Here is a 16,770-nt window from a genome sequence, read left to right as displayed (position 1 = left end):
CAATTTTATGAGCCTCGAGAGTTGATGTAAAAATATCCTGAGATGCTTAATCAGACTGTGAAGGCCAACATCTGGAAACCCTGCTACACATAGCAAATCATGATACTAATTCATTTGTTTAGCTAGTTAGAAAGTTGTAATATAAGGTACACATTCCTGCTTTTCCAAATAGGATAGGTTAAGACTAATTTTTTTTGGCAAGCCAGTCTTCACTGTCAATGTCAATTACTCTCATCTCTAATACAGTACTGTTTACAGCAGCTACTTTAATGTACTTATCTGTTTACCCCATGCTAAATGTCCTCAAGTCAGTTATGCTATTTGGGTTATTATATCCTTTTTAATAACTTTTCAGGCTTCTACCTTATTGTCAAACTGTGTCTTTGTAAGCTCGTCTGAATGTGTGTTCCCCAATGTGGGGACTCTATCCTCTAGATCAGCACTGTCCAATAGAAATAAAATGTGAGCTACATAAGTAACTTCAAACATTCTAGTAGCTGCATTTAGGAGTTTTTTTAAAGGTGAAATTAATTTTAATAATGTTTATTAAATATAATATATAAAAATGGTCATTTCAACATGTAATCCAAAGAAAGTTATTAATGAGAAATTTCACATTCTCTGATCATACTAAGTCCTTGGAAATCTGGATTTATTTCACACTTACAGCCCATCTTGATTCTGACTAGTCACATTTCAAGTGTTCAATAGCCACATGGGGCATGTGGCTGCCCTACCGGTCAGCACAACTCTGAACGTCTACTGGGAACTGAATCGTGTTCCCCACAAACGGCATGCTCAGCTCTCAGTCCCTGGTCCTGGAGGTGTGAATCCATTTGTAAATAGGACCTTTGAAGACGTTATCAGTTAAGGCATGCCCAGTCGGTATGAGGGGGGCCTTAACCTGATAGGGCTGAAGTCTTAATAAACAAAGAAATTGGACGTGGAAAATGACATCACAGGCAGAAGCTGGAAGTCAGTGGAAACAGAGAAGAAAGAGAAGACATGGCCACATGCATTGCCATGTGACAAAAGAGCCACGGACCAAGGATATTCCAATCCAGCCCCAAAACACCACAGTTTTGGGGGAGAAAGCATCACCTTACTGACACCTCAAGCCTGGACTTCTCCTAGCTTCAAAACCATGAGCCTATAAATTCCTATGTTTAAGCCAACCTACTGTGTGTGCTATTTGTTTTAGCAGCCAGGAAGATAAGATGATGTCTAATTCTAGCTTGCTAAAAAGTTGCAGTAGGGTAATTAAAAAAGACAAATTATTGAGGGGCTTTTCCATGCCTAGAGAGCATGTTTAGACTTCGAGCGATTTCTCTAACTTGGTTCTCAGCTGGGCTCCAAACTTCAGACAGAAACAGACAAGAGGTTGCCAGGAAAACAGAGCATCACTACAATTTTATGGGAATGAATAATTTTCTAAAATCTATTGCCTTTGAGAAGAAAAGTTTGCATTTTCAAGCAGTCAAAAAAAAGTTTTAAGAAACATAGATATGTGACCTCGTACAGAGTGTGCACTTAATCATGTAACAAAGAGTTTCAGAATAATAGTATGGAATCGAATTGACAAGATGAACTCATCAACAAGCCTGGTTAATTATGCCAGCTAAAATCCTTTCGTTATTTCATTCTTTAAAATAACAGGTCCAAGCTGAATTTACAGCCATCTGAGTCTCCTGGATGTTCCCACAGTGCCTCTCTGCCCGGCACGCCACACTAATGAAGCTGGATTACAGCTGGGATGGATGTCTTTGCCTCTTCCATTAGACTGAAAGGATCTTGGAGGCTAGAGGGAGTGTGACTTCTTCATTTCCACATCCCCAGCAGCCAACTTGGCATTCTGCTGTACTATAAACGTTTATTAATTAGTTAATGATTTAGTGAAGTCGAAATGCTATTGAAATGAAAGTGCATTGAAAGAAAAAAAAAAACAACAACAACCAGGTGCAGCTCTTTCCTTCAGCAGAAACACAGATGCTTTATAAGTCTTGTTCTGATGACCTTGATCCCCAGCAAATCCCTGACTCCTGTGTCCTCCTGTAAAGCGAGGACGCTAGGCTGGGTGGTCTCCACAGGTTCTGAGTCTATGAGCCCGTGCCATGCAGTGACACTTGTCTCCACAGTTTAAGAGCTTTTGCTCAGGGTGACCAAATAATTTATCATCCAAATCAGGACACTTGGAGAGTGGAAGGGGTGCTATTAATAATTCCTTCAGGCTGACAGCTGTAAACCAGGACTGGCTCCAGGCAAACTGGGAGGTGTGATCCCTCTGCTGCTACTCCAAGGAGCCTTCCCTGAATAAGTCGACCCCAGAAAGGCACTCCTTTGTGGCATGCAAATGGTCGGCCTCATCCAGTCAAGCCCTTGGTTTCCCCAGTTTCATGCTGTGTGTCAAGGGTTCTCCTCCACACTATATACTGTTCAGGAATTAGGGACTGGGTTCTGTCCATCTTCTCCATCTCTCCCCAAGATGTTGAGTTTGGAACAGGCACACAGTAAAATCAACAGAGATCCAGTGGGTGGGAGGACTGGGCTCCCAGTCTCTGATGTTTTCTCATTCATCTGATAAATATTTAGTAAATACTTAATTTGAGCAGTTCTGGTATTGGGTACTGGAGCAATAGACATTAGTAAGAATCACAGGTCATTCCCAATTTGATAGAGAAAGCTGACTTGTAAGTAAAAAATGGAATGCTGGAATGGTGGTGTGTCATGCCTGGGACGGTCCAGCAGAAGGAGAGAGAGATCTTACCTGGGGAAAGGGAGTGGTGGAGAGGAGTCATCCACATATATTGGAGGTTATTCTGTCCAGCATCATTTCTCCTTCTTCTGGTAACACCACTATGATTTTCCTTTAAGGAATCACTCCTGCCCCATTCTAAGCCCAGCCAGATCACTCAGGGCTGCTCTTACCCCTTGGCTCCCAGGATAGGCATGAGACTAAAGCCTGGCCAGTATGAATAACATCCTCCTACACCCTGGACCCCAGGAATGTTTCAGACACCGGCAGCCAATAAAGCCAATGAGTATCCAGGCTGGCACCTTTACTGGAGTGCTTGGGAAAGACAAGCCCTTCCCCAGGGGAGACTAGAGCTGCTAGAACAATAGTCCAGACACGCTTGTGGTCATCTTCTTGACATGTGAAGAGAAACATCCTAAGAATTAGGCCAACAAAGAGAAAAGGGGAACCAAGGGAAGCAAAGAGCTGAAGGAATCATTTGAGGACCTGGAACCTATCATGTCTGAAGCAATATGTCAATGGGCTTTTCAGTTGCTGAGCCAATATATTCTCTTTTTTATGCATAAGCTTGTCCACATTGGATTCTGTCACTTACAAGTGAAAGGAGCCTAACTGACACAAGAAGTTTCACAAAGAAGGTAATACTCAAGGTGGGCTATGGATGACACATGAGTCCATGAGGCAGAGAAAGAAGTGGGGCCTTGCCTCAGGGTGAGCAGCATAGGCCAGTGCATTGAGATGGGAGGTAGCATCCCCACTGGAGGTACTCTGAGGTCAGGGGTGGGTGCCTGGTCTTCTTTGCCTTACCCGTTTATCATGTGCCATCCCATGGGGACAGTTGTTGGCCGATACAGTGAGTGTCACTGTCTCATTCAGGGAGGTGAAGGTGACCATCATGGAGTCCTGCCCCAGCACCGTCAGCTTCATTTGCTCATTCACCTGTAAGGGAAGGAAACAGTACTCATAGGATCCCTGCTTCAATTGCCCCACCCACCCTTTCCTGAACTAGAACAGAGCACAAGCCCTCTCTTGGTTTGGGGCTAAAGGATTTGTAAGAAATGTCTGGCTCTCATATCAGAATTTGGCTTTCATGGAGAAGACAGAAGAACATTAGTCTCTCTTTGGGGAATTCGCAGAAAAAGTCAGGAATGCCTCCTGTGCTAGTCTGAAACTGTTGTGTACCCCAGAAGAGCCATGCTCTTTAATCCTCATTCAGTATTGCTGGGTGGGATCTTTTTTATTGTTTCCACAGACTTGAGACCTAACCAACCGTGGGTGGTAACTTCTTGCTTAGGTGTTTTCCATGGAGATGTGTCTTCACCCGTTCAAGGTGAAGTTGCTGACTGGAGCCCTTTAAGAGGAAACCATTTTCGAAAAAAGCTTTAGAACCTATAAAGCTGACAGAGCCCATACAGCTAGAGACCTCTGGAGATGCAAAAGGAAAATGCTCCTGGGGAAGCCTTATGAAACGAGGAGAGAAAGCTAGCAGATGTCACCATGTGCCTTCCCAGCTGACAGAGGTGTCTTAAAGCCTCTCTAAGCTGGGAAGATGCCAGCCCCATGCCTTCCCAGATGACAAGAGGTGTTCTGGATGACACCAGCCTTTCTGGAGTGAAGGTAACCTCTTGTTGGTGCCTTAATTTGGACATTTTCATGGCCTTAGAACTATAAACTTGCAACTTAATAAATTTCTCCCTCTTTTTTTGAGACAGGTGATTTTTAATATTTTCTTAAAAAAACACAAAGGAAATTAACTCTGTAGGTCAATACAACTCAGGGAAAGGGGAAAAATGGAATTCAGAGCAAACGGAAAGTGCATCCTTGTTTAGATTATCATGTTCCCTCACTCCCAATACCCATTAAAGCAAGAATTTCACTACATAACACGGAGGAAGTTTGGATGATAGCTTAAAAAACGGTGATAGCACATCATTAAAAAATAAATTTTGGTTGGAATTAACAAATAAATTTTGGCTGTCTTTGATTGGTCTCTACTGGGAAGAATAAAATTCACTGGAAGGACAGATAAGGGAACCTTATAGAAAAGGGCCAAATGTACCAAATACATCAGTAAAAACCACTCCTTAGCAGAAGTGTGCCCTTAAAAGAATGGGGCAATAATCAGTTAGCTGAACTACTAGGATGCTACTACCCTATTCCATCCCAAAATAAATAGTATGGACGTGTAATAGTGTAGTAGTATTTGATTCAACAAAGAAAGACAGTCTCTCAGCCATTCAAGGCAAACCTTGCCATGGCTTGACGAGGCCTGGCAGGGAATAAGATCATTGTAAAATCAAAGGTACTTCTGTGTTTATCCCCAGGCACACTGAACCCTCAATGTTTTTGCCATTTTCTCTCTTCCCAACATTTGTACACTCTGTTATTCTCTCAGACAGTTTCCAGTTCAAAGATGCCTAATCTTCTACTTTAAAAAGACCTTGGGGGAAATTAAAAGATCCTTCAAATAATATGCCTTCTCAGCATTCCAGTTTATACTTCAATGGTTTCTAGGTTCACTCACATTCTATCAAGTTCAGTTTATTTTACTCTCTCTACCCTCTGTTCTGATATACCAACCCAGTCCCTCTAGGGGAGCATCAGATGAATTTATCTCCAATGATCTCCAAAGTTCTGATATGGCTTGTCCCCTATTTTTCCCTCCAGAACGGAACTGTGCTGTCCCTAGCTACCTGTAGATTAGAAAGGATATCTGTTCTTGGGAGAGGGGAAGGATATTCAAGTTGATATCCTTCCAACCATCTAGGATGAATACCACACACATTTAGTAGATCGTACTCACCTCAGTTCTCTGCAATATATGAGGCACAATATACACATATTCTCCCAAACACATGGTAAGTTAGAAATGACAATACAAAGTGCTCCCCATGGAGAAAGGATGATCATAGGCTCTCACACTCTTTTAATGTGCATTCCTCTTTCCTTGAGTGCTTGTTACCTATCCTTCTTAGGGACAACGATCAGCGTGAAGGGGAGAATAAGTCAAATAAATACAATCAGCACTGCACTGGTGCTTGGAACCACCCTGGGCACATAGTAAGAAACAGACATTCTGGAAAAGATCCTTGATTCTCCCCCAAACTGGCCTTTAAACTGGTTACTAGCTCTGGATGGTGCTCCAATAATGGCCACTTCTCTTGTAGAATACACACCCAGGCATCACAGCGCTGGATTTCCAGGAAAGTTACTACTTCCCAGCTATCACTGATAGGGTCATAGCATTCAATGCTACTCAGGAGAGAATTCCCATCATATCCTGCAATTGCACAGAGTCTCCCCCAAAGCACTGTGGCTCCTATGTAGCATCGTGAGGTGGTCATACTAGTGACAACTGTCCAGGAATCTGTGCGACCGTTGCATGCTTCACTGGAACAAAGGTGGGCTGTACCATCAAATTCCCCCCCCCACATAAACATAGGTCATTCAGAAGGGCTACTCCTGCACTAGAGCACTTGGTAACTGTTCTGGTTTGCTAGCTGCTGGAATGCGATATACCAGAAATGGAACAGCTTTTGAAAGTGAATTTATTAACTTGCAAGTTTACAGTTCAATGGCCATGAAAATGTCCCAATTAAAGTAAGTCTACAAAACTGTTCAAGTTAAGGAACCAACAAGAGGTTACCTTCACTCAGGAGAGGCTGATGAAGTTCAGGATTTCTCTCTCAACTGGAAAGGCATATGGCAAACATGGTGACATCTGCTAGCTTTCTCTCCAGGCTTTTTGTTTCATGAAGCTCCCTCCGGGGCATTTTCCTTCTTAATCTCCAAAGGTCTCTGGCTATGTGGGCTGTTGTGGTTCTTGTCACCCTGTCACGGCCTTGCTTTCTTGGAATCTCAGCCTTTTCCAAAATGCTTCCTCTTTTAAAGGATTCCAGTAAATTAATCTAGACTCACCTGAAATGGGTGGAGTCACATCTCCGTGGTGATAATCTAATTAAGTTTCCAACATACTGTGCTAAATAGGGATTAAAGGAAATGGTTGCTCCCACAAGACTGGATCAAGATTAAAATGTGGGCATGTGATGGCGACGCAGTGGCAGAATTCTTGCCTGCCATGCCAGAAACCCGGGTTCATTTCCCATGTGGAAAAAAAAAAAAAAAAGATCAAAGCATGGCTTTTTTACAGTACAAAAATCCTTTCAAACTGGCACAATGACCATTGGTGTAATATTAGTTCAGTGTCCTATATAGGGATCATACTTCTCAACTGAATTTAAAATATTTAAGCCATCATATCCTCCAAGGCAGTAGATTACTTCACTGGCCACTACAAGTCCAGGACCTTCCTGGGATGTCTGCGTATCTCCCAGGTGTTCCACTGGTCAATGTTTGAATCATATTGCTCCATACTGGTATGACACGTGCTACCATCAAAGCCTCCAGATACATAATATCTCCCAGGGTGGCAGCTCCAGTAAGGCCTCATCAGACATTCATAGGGGCCACAGAATATCTGACCCCATCCTCATCTGCTGTGTAGTCTAGACATTCCACTGAACTGAGGTGAGAATAGTCGTCATAGCCACCAACTACGTAGATACGGTCATGTAGGAACACCAAGGCTACACAGTGTCTCTTTCAAGTGATGCTTGGCAAAAAGCTCCACTCCTGAGTTTTGGGATCATATTCCTCTACCATGTCAATGGGAGACTGATGACTTCCAAAGCCTCTGTGTTGGTTTGAAAGGATGATGTCCCCTAGAAAAGCCACGTTTTAATCTAAATCCCATTTCATAAAGGCAGAATCATCCTTATTCAATACTGTATGTTTGAAACTGTAATCGGATCAGATAATTTCTCTGGAGATGTGATTTAATCAAGAGTGGTTGTTAAACTGGATTAGGTGATGATATGTCTCCACCCATTTGGGTGGGTCTTGAAAAGTTTCTGGAGTCCTATAAAAGAGGAAACATTTTGGAGAATGAAAGAGATTCAGAGAGAGCCAGAGAAGAACAGCATAGCCACGAGAAGCAGAGAGCCAACTAGCCAGTGACCTTTGGAGATGAAGAAGGAAAACGCCTCCCGAGGAGCTTCATGAAGCAGGAAACCAGGAGAGAAAACTAGCAGATGATGCCTTGCTCATCATGTGCCCTTTCAGCCAAGAGAGAAACTGTGACTGTGTTTGCCATGTTCCTTCTCACATGAGAGAGAAACTCTGAACTTCATCGGCCTTCTTGAACCAAGGTATCCTTCCCTGGATACTGTAGATTGGACATTTCTATACAATTGTCCCAATTGTTTTAATTGGGACATTTTTTCCTGGCCTTAGAACTGTAAACTAGCAACTTATTAAATTCCCCATTTTAAAAGTCATTTTGTTTCTGGTATGTTGCATTCCAGCAGCTAGCAAACTAAAACAGCCCCTAATCACCAGAAGTACTTCACTGGCTCCTAGATGAGCCCTGGTTCTGGTCCTGCATCTGACTCTGCAGTTCAGGCCTCAGGTGAAACTTCTTTGCTTCACCTAAATTGTAAACTACAGCAGATGAAAGGCTCAGCATCTATTACATCCGTTATGTACCTGGGGGTCAACAGGGGCATTTGGATATACTGTAGTGGTCAGGCAAGAATTCCTCTTGCTCCTTTTAGCATGCTTCCCCCAGTTGATGACAGCCTCAAAGATTGGTTCTTCAGATCCACCTGAATTTCATCACACTTGATTAGCTTTTCTACCTCTCCTTGACTTAGAAGAATGAATTCTTCATGCTGTACCACTTCAGGAAAATGCTTCTGGCTAAAAACTTCAGCTGCTTGCATCGGGTCAACACAATTATGAGTTTCAGCAAAATCTCTGACAACGATGTAATTAGAAAGGTCCAATTGACTTTCTGACAACTCACAACAGGCTTACTTCACACCTTTCAGTGAAAGCAAACAGGCTGCAAGGGAGCAGTTCTTGTACATTCTCCACTGTCACATGCACAGCTTCTGTGTACACAAAGTCCAACAGGACTCCATGGTAGAGGCAGTTAAATCTTGGATATCAACATAAGGTTTCCCCTTTTCTGAAAGTTCACTAGTGAAAATGGCACAGAAATAATCACTCCAGGCAGCCAGCACAATCTGATGAGCAGGGAAGTCTTTTTGCTCCCCTCTCAATGTCAAATCACAGAGGATATTGCTCTTCCTGGGGGAGTCCATTGAACTGAGGATGGATTTAGCATGAGTATTTGTCATTATGTCTTTGGGGCCATAATGCCTCCCATCAAGCAATATGGAGAAAAAGGAAAAGGAATCCTTGAGTCCTGAAACCCCATGGGGGTACGGTGGGTCATGGGGCTAGCAGGCAGTTCAGGAGTAGCTGAACTGCCACCCTAAATTCCACTTTTAAAAGCCATTCTGTTTCCAGTATATTGCATTCCGGCAGCTTTCGCAAATTAAAACAGATGTTGGTACCAAGAGTAGGGTGTTGTGGCAGTTTGCAAATACCAAACACTTTGGAATAGCTGTTTAAATGGATTACGGGAAGATTCTGAAAGAGCTGTGAGGAGTTCAATAGAGAAGGCCCAAAATGCTTTCAAGAAACTGTTGGTAGAAACGTGAACTATAAAGATACCTCTGATAAGGCATTAGACAGAAATGATGCACGTGTTATTAGCAAACTGGAAAGAAGGTGATCCTTGTTTTAAAGTGGCAAAGAATCTGGCAAAGTTGACTACTAGTTTTGGATGGAAGGCAGATTTTAAAAGCCACAAGCTATGATACTAAGCTAATGAGATTTCCAAATTAAATGTGGAAAGTGAGGCCTGGTTTCTCCTTGTAGCTTATAGTGAAATATGAGAGGAAAAGAGATAAGCTGAGAACTGAACTCTTGGGTATAAAGAAAGCACGAATTGATGGTCTGGAAAATTCTGGGCTTCCAGAAAGGGAGACTCCAGAGAATAGTGCCCCACATGAGGATTTAACCAAACATGGAAGCAGTCAGTCATTACAGGACAAGTGAGGATTTAAGATGGATTCATCAACCTGTTCTGTAAGTCTTATCGAAGTGCACTTTGAAAATTATTGCTTTTTATTTCTTTTCTTTTATATATGTTATATATATATGTATATATATTTATTTTCTTTGTATATATGTCATATTTAACAATCAAAAAACATTTAAAAATAAAAAGATGGAGTTATCCAGGAAGAATTTGTGGAAAGTCCTATTGTCTGATGGTTACTTTTCCTGCATACATAGAAAACCCACAAGAGTGCTGTGGGATCTGTAGAAACAAAACCATTGCCAGTCTAGATTAAAAGGGACAGAAAAAGGACAAATTGGAAGAAAAGTAACTTCAAAGGCAGGACCATGGAAGCTAAGGTCTGAAGCCAGGAAACCTCTGGCCAGGAGAGTGGACCCAAACATGTCCTTGGAGAGGGTCAGTTTGCCCTGAGGACAGAGGGCAGGCCTTCCAACTTAGTGTTCAGGGAAAGTTGTGCCACCTCAGGTCTTGGAGAGGGTAGAGCACATTCCTTGAGGATTGGGGAGAATCTGGCTGCCACCCCGTTGTCCTGGAGAGGTTGAGCACGTGCCCCGGAGATGGCAGAGAGCCTGGGTGCTGCCTCAATGCTTGGAGAGGGTAGAGCTGAGAAAAAGATGATCTTTCCAATGTCCTCCAAGGTTGCATTTGGAGAGAGCTGGACCACTGCATAGGCCCTTGGAAAGGGTGGGACTATCACTTTTTAAAGCTCTGAGGATAAATGACTCTCAGATTTTGAAATCTAATGGAGTTTGCCCCACAGGTTTTTGAAACTGTTTAGGTCCAGTGACCCTGTGTGCCTTCCAGTTTCTCCCTATGGAAATGGGAGTATGTATTGTATGACTGTCCCTCCTTTGTGTAACAACAGGAGATAACTTGTTCTCCGTTTTATAGATCCATATAGCTGACTTTGATGAGATTTTGTACTGTTTCTGACTTTGTATTGTATTTGTATTGCTACTGAAATGGTTTAAGGCTTTCTGATATTGTTATGGAATGAATGTATTTTGGATATAGAAAGAATGTGTGTTTTGGGGGTCTAGAAGGTGGGATGCGCTGGTTTGAAACTGTTGTGCACCCCAGAAAAGCCATGTTCTTTAATCATCATTCAATATTGATAAGAGGGATCTTTTTTATTGTTTCCATGGAGATGTGACCTACCCAGTTGTGGGTGGTAACTTTTGATTAGGTGGTTTCCATGGAAACATGTCTATACCCATTCAAGGTGGAGTGCTTACACCCCTAGAAATATGTCTACACCCATTCAAGGTGGAGTCCTTTAAGAAGAAAACATTTTGGAAAGAAGCTTTAGAGCCCACAAAGCTGACAGAGCCCACACAGCCAGAGGCCTTTGGATATGCAGCAGGAAAATGTCCCTGAGAAAACCTTCTGAAATGAGGAGAGAAAGCTAGTAGATGCCACCATGTGCTTTCCCAGCTGAGAGAGGTGTCCAGAAGGCAAAGATCCCAGCAGACACCAGTCACGTGCTTTCCCAGCTGACAGAAATGTTTTGGATGACATCACCCTTTCTGGAGTGAAGGTAATCTCTTGTTGGTACCTTAATTTGGACATTTTCATGACCTTAGAACTGTAAACTTGCAACTTAATAAACACCCCTTTTAAAAACTGTTCCATTTCCGGTTTCTTTAATTCCAGCAGCTTTAGCAAACTAAAACATCTCCTTATCCTGGCTCCTTTACTTTCCAACCCAAATCTGGAACCAAGTTGAAATAGATACAGGAATCAGGTAGATGAATCAGCTTAATTTTTGGTGAAGCTGCATTGGAGCTTGCATTGGAGAATGCAGCTTGGATCAGAAGCTAATATTCTTCCCTTGAATTAGACATCCCCACAGGCATGAGGTCTGACAAGATGTCTTGCCCTCTAGCACGTACAACCTGCCTTGGAAAGCTGTCCTCACATCAGGGAGCATCTGATTGCACCCTCCTCAACAGGTGGGTAGGCAGAAAGCAAAAAAGAATCCAGCCCACGTGAAGAAGCCACACATGGTCAGTTCCTTCCCCTAGACTTACCAAATACATCACTACTTGTTCTAGTCTGCTAGCTGCTGGAATGCGATATACCAGAAATGGAATGGCTTTTAAAAGGCGGAATTTATTAAGTTGCTAGTTTACAGCTCTAAGCCCTTGAAAATGTGCAAATTAAACCAAGGCTATAAAAATGTCCAATCTAAAGTGTCAGGGAATGATACGTTGGTTCAAGAAGGCTGATGATATTCAGGGTTTCTCTTTCAGCTGGAAACACACATGGTAAACATGGCAATGTCTGCTAACTTTCTCTCCAGGTGTCCTGTTTCATGAAGCTCCCCAAGGGGCGCTATCCAGAGGTCTCTGGCTGCATGGGCTCTGTGGTTCTCATGGCTCTCCCTTGGCTCTGTCGGACTGCAAGCCTTCTTCCAAAAATGCTTCCTCTTTTAAAGGATTCCAGTAAATTAATCAAGACCCACCCACCACATCTCTGCGGAGATAATCTAATCAAGTTTCCAACCTACAGTGCTAAAGAGAGACTAAAAGAAATCACTGCCTCCACAAGATGGATCAGGATTAAAATGGCTCTTCCAGGGTACATAATCCTTTCAAACTGGCACACTATTCCTCTCCTGAGGAGAACCCAAAGACCAGTGGGGAAAGGGGCAGATATCGTCCTTCCCACCACTTCTGAAAGTAGGATTTCCTACTGAAGTCTCAGATAGGAACATGGAGAGAGTGAGAGTATGGTCGCCCTCATTCACTTCTTACTGCACTCACTGGTCTACCATTGGTTCTAAGCCAATGAATCTCAAATTCTTCCACATAAAACAGTTGACTGGCTACTATTAGGTTAAAATGAGATAAGAATTATGGAAGTGGCCCATATCGAACATGAGAACTTTTGTCAGAACAAAGCAGAGAAGCTCACATTTTAGGTACCTGGACAGTTCACATGCACAGTGAGTTATTTATTCACAGTGACCCTATCTAAGGGCCTAGATGTATGCAGCCAAACCCTGCTGAATGGTACAGCTTCTTCTTCAATCCTTACTATCCCTGACCTACAGTATCTCCTCACCTACCAGCTCCCTCAGAACGCCTCAGTGGAAAGCTGTTCTTTCCATCTCTTTGGAAACGGAAGCTACTTGTTGGCTCAGGGGTCTACAATTTCCTCAATATTAAGTCCCTTCCTCATACTCTGTAGGTGTAATTCTCATCCTCTCCAGCACCCTGATTGCACATGATTCTTTTCTTGTCAAGTCTTTTGAATCCTTCCAAATTGTTGATCACTTAAAAGAAACTCTACCCCCTCCTGTTCTCCTTCTAGAGATGTACAGTCATGTTTAAGAGCTCAAGCTATATAGCTGGGTAGCGTTCAAATTCCAATGTTGCCACTAACCAATTGAGCAATTTTAGGCAAATTGGTTAGCTTCTATGAGCCTGGGGACAAAACTAGAAGCCTTTTTCTAGGGCACTGAGCAGATTTCATGGGATAAAAAAATGCTTAGGGTTTAGCATGATGTAGCTCTTATTTATTATACATTCTCCCTAGGTTTTTCTTCTCCCTCAACATCCCAAATATGGGCTATTTTAGTTTGTTAATGTGCCAGAAATGCAATGTATCAGAAATGGGTTGGCTTTTATAAAGAGAATTTATTAAGTTAGAAGTTTGCAGATCTAAGGTCATTAAAATGCCCAAAACTAAGGCATCCAGAGAAAGATAACTTGACTCAAGAAAGGCTGATTTGGGGAGGCAAGTGGCGGGCATCTGCTGGTCCTTTGGTTTCTGGTTTCCAACAGCTTCCTTGGGAATGTTTTCTTTCTGTATGTGTTGGCTTTGAAGATTTTTGCAAAATCATTCCCTCTTAAAGGACTCCAGTAAGCGGATTAAGATCCACTTCGAATGGGCAGAGATTCATCTCCATGGAAACCACCTAATCGAAAGGTCCCACCCTAAACAATAGGTTTGCCCCCACAAGATTGGATTAGGAAAAAGAGCACGGCTTTCTGGGGTACATAACAGTTTCAACGCAGCACGTTGAAACTCGCCAAACTCAGCCACTGCTCATATTCTCACTCATTCATGATCCAGCCAGTCACATCACATCCATCATCCCCAAATCCTTATCTCCAGATCCAATCTCTTATCCTAGGCCAGGATCCATTCTGCAACAGCCCAGACATATGCTCACTGAACCCAGCTGGCATGACTGAAACCACAGTAATCATTCATCCTCTTTTCCAACTTCTACTGTTTCCACCAACGCTACCACCGTCTACCCAGTCATGCAGGCTGAGAACTATGGAGTCATCTATAATTCCTTCCCTCCTCTCATTTATCCCTGATAGCCCGTGACTGAACCTCAAGTTCTTTTATATATATGGTCCTTGGTTTTGATATTGCCACCACCTGAAATCCTGGCAGGTTTGGCTAGTAGCTCTTCAAACAGTCTGTCCTCTCCAAAGGTCTCTCCTTTGCCAGCTGACTTTCCATACAAATGCTGGACTGAGCATGCCAGTCGTAGCTTAAAAACTAACTAGCCAAAAAAAATAAAAACAAAAACAAACAGACAAAAAACTAATCGGCTGGACCCAGGGACTACACCGCCTCACAAAGGAGCAGCAGGACAACTCACTGAGCCCTGCTCATGGCAAGGGAAAAAGACTGAGGGTGCTGGAGGCTGCTTAAAGCTCTCCTGACTTCACATTTGACCTTCAGTCTAGAGGAACCTTGGGTGAAACTCGACGTGGCAAGTAAGATTATTTTATTTCTTAATTAAAAAATAGAGCCACTCTGTCCTGAACTGCAACTCTAGACCTCTACTCTACCTCTACTCAGACTTGCCCTGCTATGGGAGTTAACGGTAAAGCCAAAACTAAGACCTTCACTACCACTTCTCCTTTGTCGGCTTGAGGATATTCTGGTGTTCCATCAATTTCTCATTGTCCCTGAATGTCCCACCCTCCTTCTAGAGAAGGATTGTCTTCATTCCTTGGCGACCACCTTAAGACTAGTTAACCTAGCTAGTGCTTACCCCCTTGTTTGTCCCAAGGTCCCTACCAAGTTGAGGCCTCTCTGGCATCCCAAAGGAGATCCTTAAGCAAATAAACCTGTTTGGGATGAAGTCATCCCAGGGTGAGCCCTCTGAGTAACTCCTGCCTGCATTCAGGTTCTCAGGACTGGATCTTCAGAAAGACAGTGGATTTCCTATGTGACTTTTGGCTATGAATGTGGTCTGCCTTTGGGCTAAAGCTGTAAAACAGAAACCCAACCTATGTCAGTCTTTTATTTTGAGTTTCAACTCTGCCCTAAAGTCAGCCTGCTTTTGTTCACTCTCCAGAGACTCCAGGCAGTTTTTAAAAAAATAATTTCCTGAGTTTATAGTTGTTATCTCTAGGAGGACAGGTCCTTTAAAGTTAACTCTACTATACTGGAAGTAGAACCAGCTGGTTAGTTTTTAAAGTAAGCATGTAGAAAGTTTATTAAGAACGCATGTGATATGGAATAAAAATAAATAATAGGGGGAACAAATGTTAAAATAAATTTAATTTGAAATGCTAGTGATCAATGAAAGGGAGGGTTAAGGGGCATGGTATGTATAAATATTTTTTCTGTTTTCATTTTATTTCTTTTCCTGAATAGATGCAAATGTTCCAAGAAATGATCATGACGATGAATATGCAACTATGTGATGACATTGTGAATTACACATATGATTATATATGTAGAATGGAATGGTCAAAACAGGAATGTTTGTGTTTGTTAGGTGTTTTTTGGTATTTAAAAAAATAAATTAAAAAATTTAATTAAAAAAAAAGAACTCGTGAGAATGTATGCAGGCACTCTCTTAAGAAAAGAGATAAGGGACAAGAGGCCTCAACACTGTGGGGCAATTTGCTTTTATAGACTTTTGTTCCTTTTGTAATATTTATTAACTATTTTACTACCCTACCCTTTTCCTTTCTTCTGTTGATACTTGGGCATCGACGACTCACTCAGGTGCAGGTCATTTGGCTCCCAAGTGCTACTTATTACTGTTCTTCTCAGAGGTATCTTTCTCCTAGAGGCCTGACTGCTTCTGGGAATTTGCCCTTTGCCTGTCTAGCCACCACCCTAATTCTAACCCTACCTCATTTCCCCCTCAGAGATTTCTATGTCCCTTAATCTTAATGGAATTTGGACCAATGGTTCATCTTCTGTGGTTACTTCAAGCTGTCAGTGGATCATAGGTCCTACTTGTGGGAACATAGAAGGGCAAAACAGTTCAACCAATGGACAGGATGAGGCAACCACTTTCACAGGAAAGTGAGGAGGGAATTCCAGAAAGGACAGAGCCAGAGAAGGAGAGCCCCCAAACTGCCTAAGTCTCTGGATGAATTCACAGTCTACAATTTATCATTCACTATTCTGTTATATTTCTGTGAAGTGCATATATGAAAATTCTATGCTGAATACCATCCAAAATTACTTAATATATATGGAAAAACAGTAAAATGTAATCCATTCTTAAGGCAACAAAAAATCAACAGAGTCCAACTAAAGAGCAGCTAATTCAACTGCTTTACCTCAATTAGAAAAAGGAAAATATGCTTGTAAAGAATAAAAAAAGAGGAAAATCTCAGTAAGAAAAGAGAAAATATATAAGGATTAAGAAAAATTTAATATCTGAACTAAAAAATTTCACAGGATAGACATAACAGCAGAATGTAGATCACAGAAGAAATTCTGTGAACTCAAAGATAGATCAATAGAAATTATCCTGTCTGAAAAACAAAGAAAAAAAATGAAGCAGAAAAAGCAAAAGAACAGAGCCTCAGCTACCTTTGGGACAAAATCAGAAAGGCTAAAATACATGTGTGATTAGTGTTTCAGAAGAAAAAGAGAGAGAGAATGGAACAGGAAAAAAATCTAAACACACCTAAACACATCATAGTCAAACTTAGAAAACAAAAGAACAAAAATCTTGAAAGCAACTGGAGAAAATAAACAATGATTTAACTAACCACAGACTTATTGTAAACTGTGGTAGACAGAACAC

General features: G+C 42.0%; 1 protein-coding gene and 1 pseudogene across 1 annotated transcript in view; both read right to left on the bottom strand.

The window, feature by feature from the left end:
* C9H3orf20 (chromosome 9 C3orf20 homolog) overlaps positions 1-16,770 on the bottom strand; it is an 87,699-nt gene that overhangs the window by 30,692 nt on the left and 40,237 nt on the right. The window contains exon 11 of the mRNA XM_077116434.1: positions 3,560-3,691. Coding sequence (XP_076972549.1) covers positions 3,560-3,691 — 132 coding nt within the window. The remainder of the gene's footprint in view (positions 1-3,559; positions 3,692-16,770) is intronic.
* LOC143646330 (kelch-like protein 12) lies at positions 5,773-13,939 on the bottom strand (annotated as a pseudogene).

The sequence above is a fragment of the Tamandua tetradactyla genome, chromosome 9 (genome assembly GCF_023851605.1).
Source record: "Tamandua tetradactyla isolate mTamTet1 chromosome 9, mTamTet1.pri, whole genome shotgun sequence".
Taxonomy (NCBI): Eukaryota; Metazoa; Chordata; class Mammalia; order Pilosa; family Myrmecophagidae; genus Tamandua; species Tamandua tetradactyla.
This window is presented reverse-complemented; position numbering and strand designations above follow the sequence as displayed.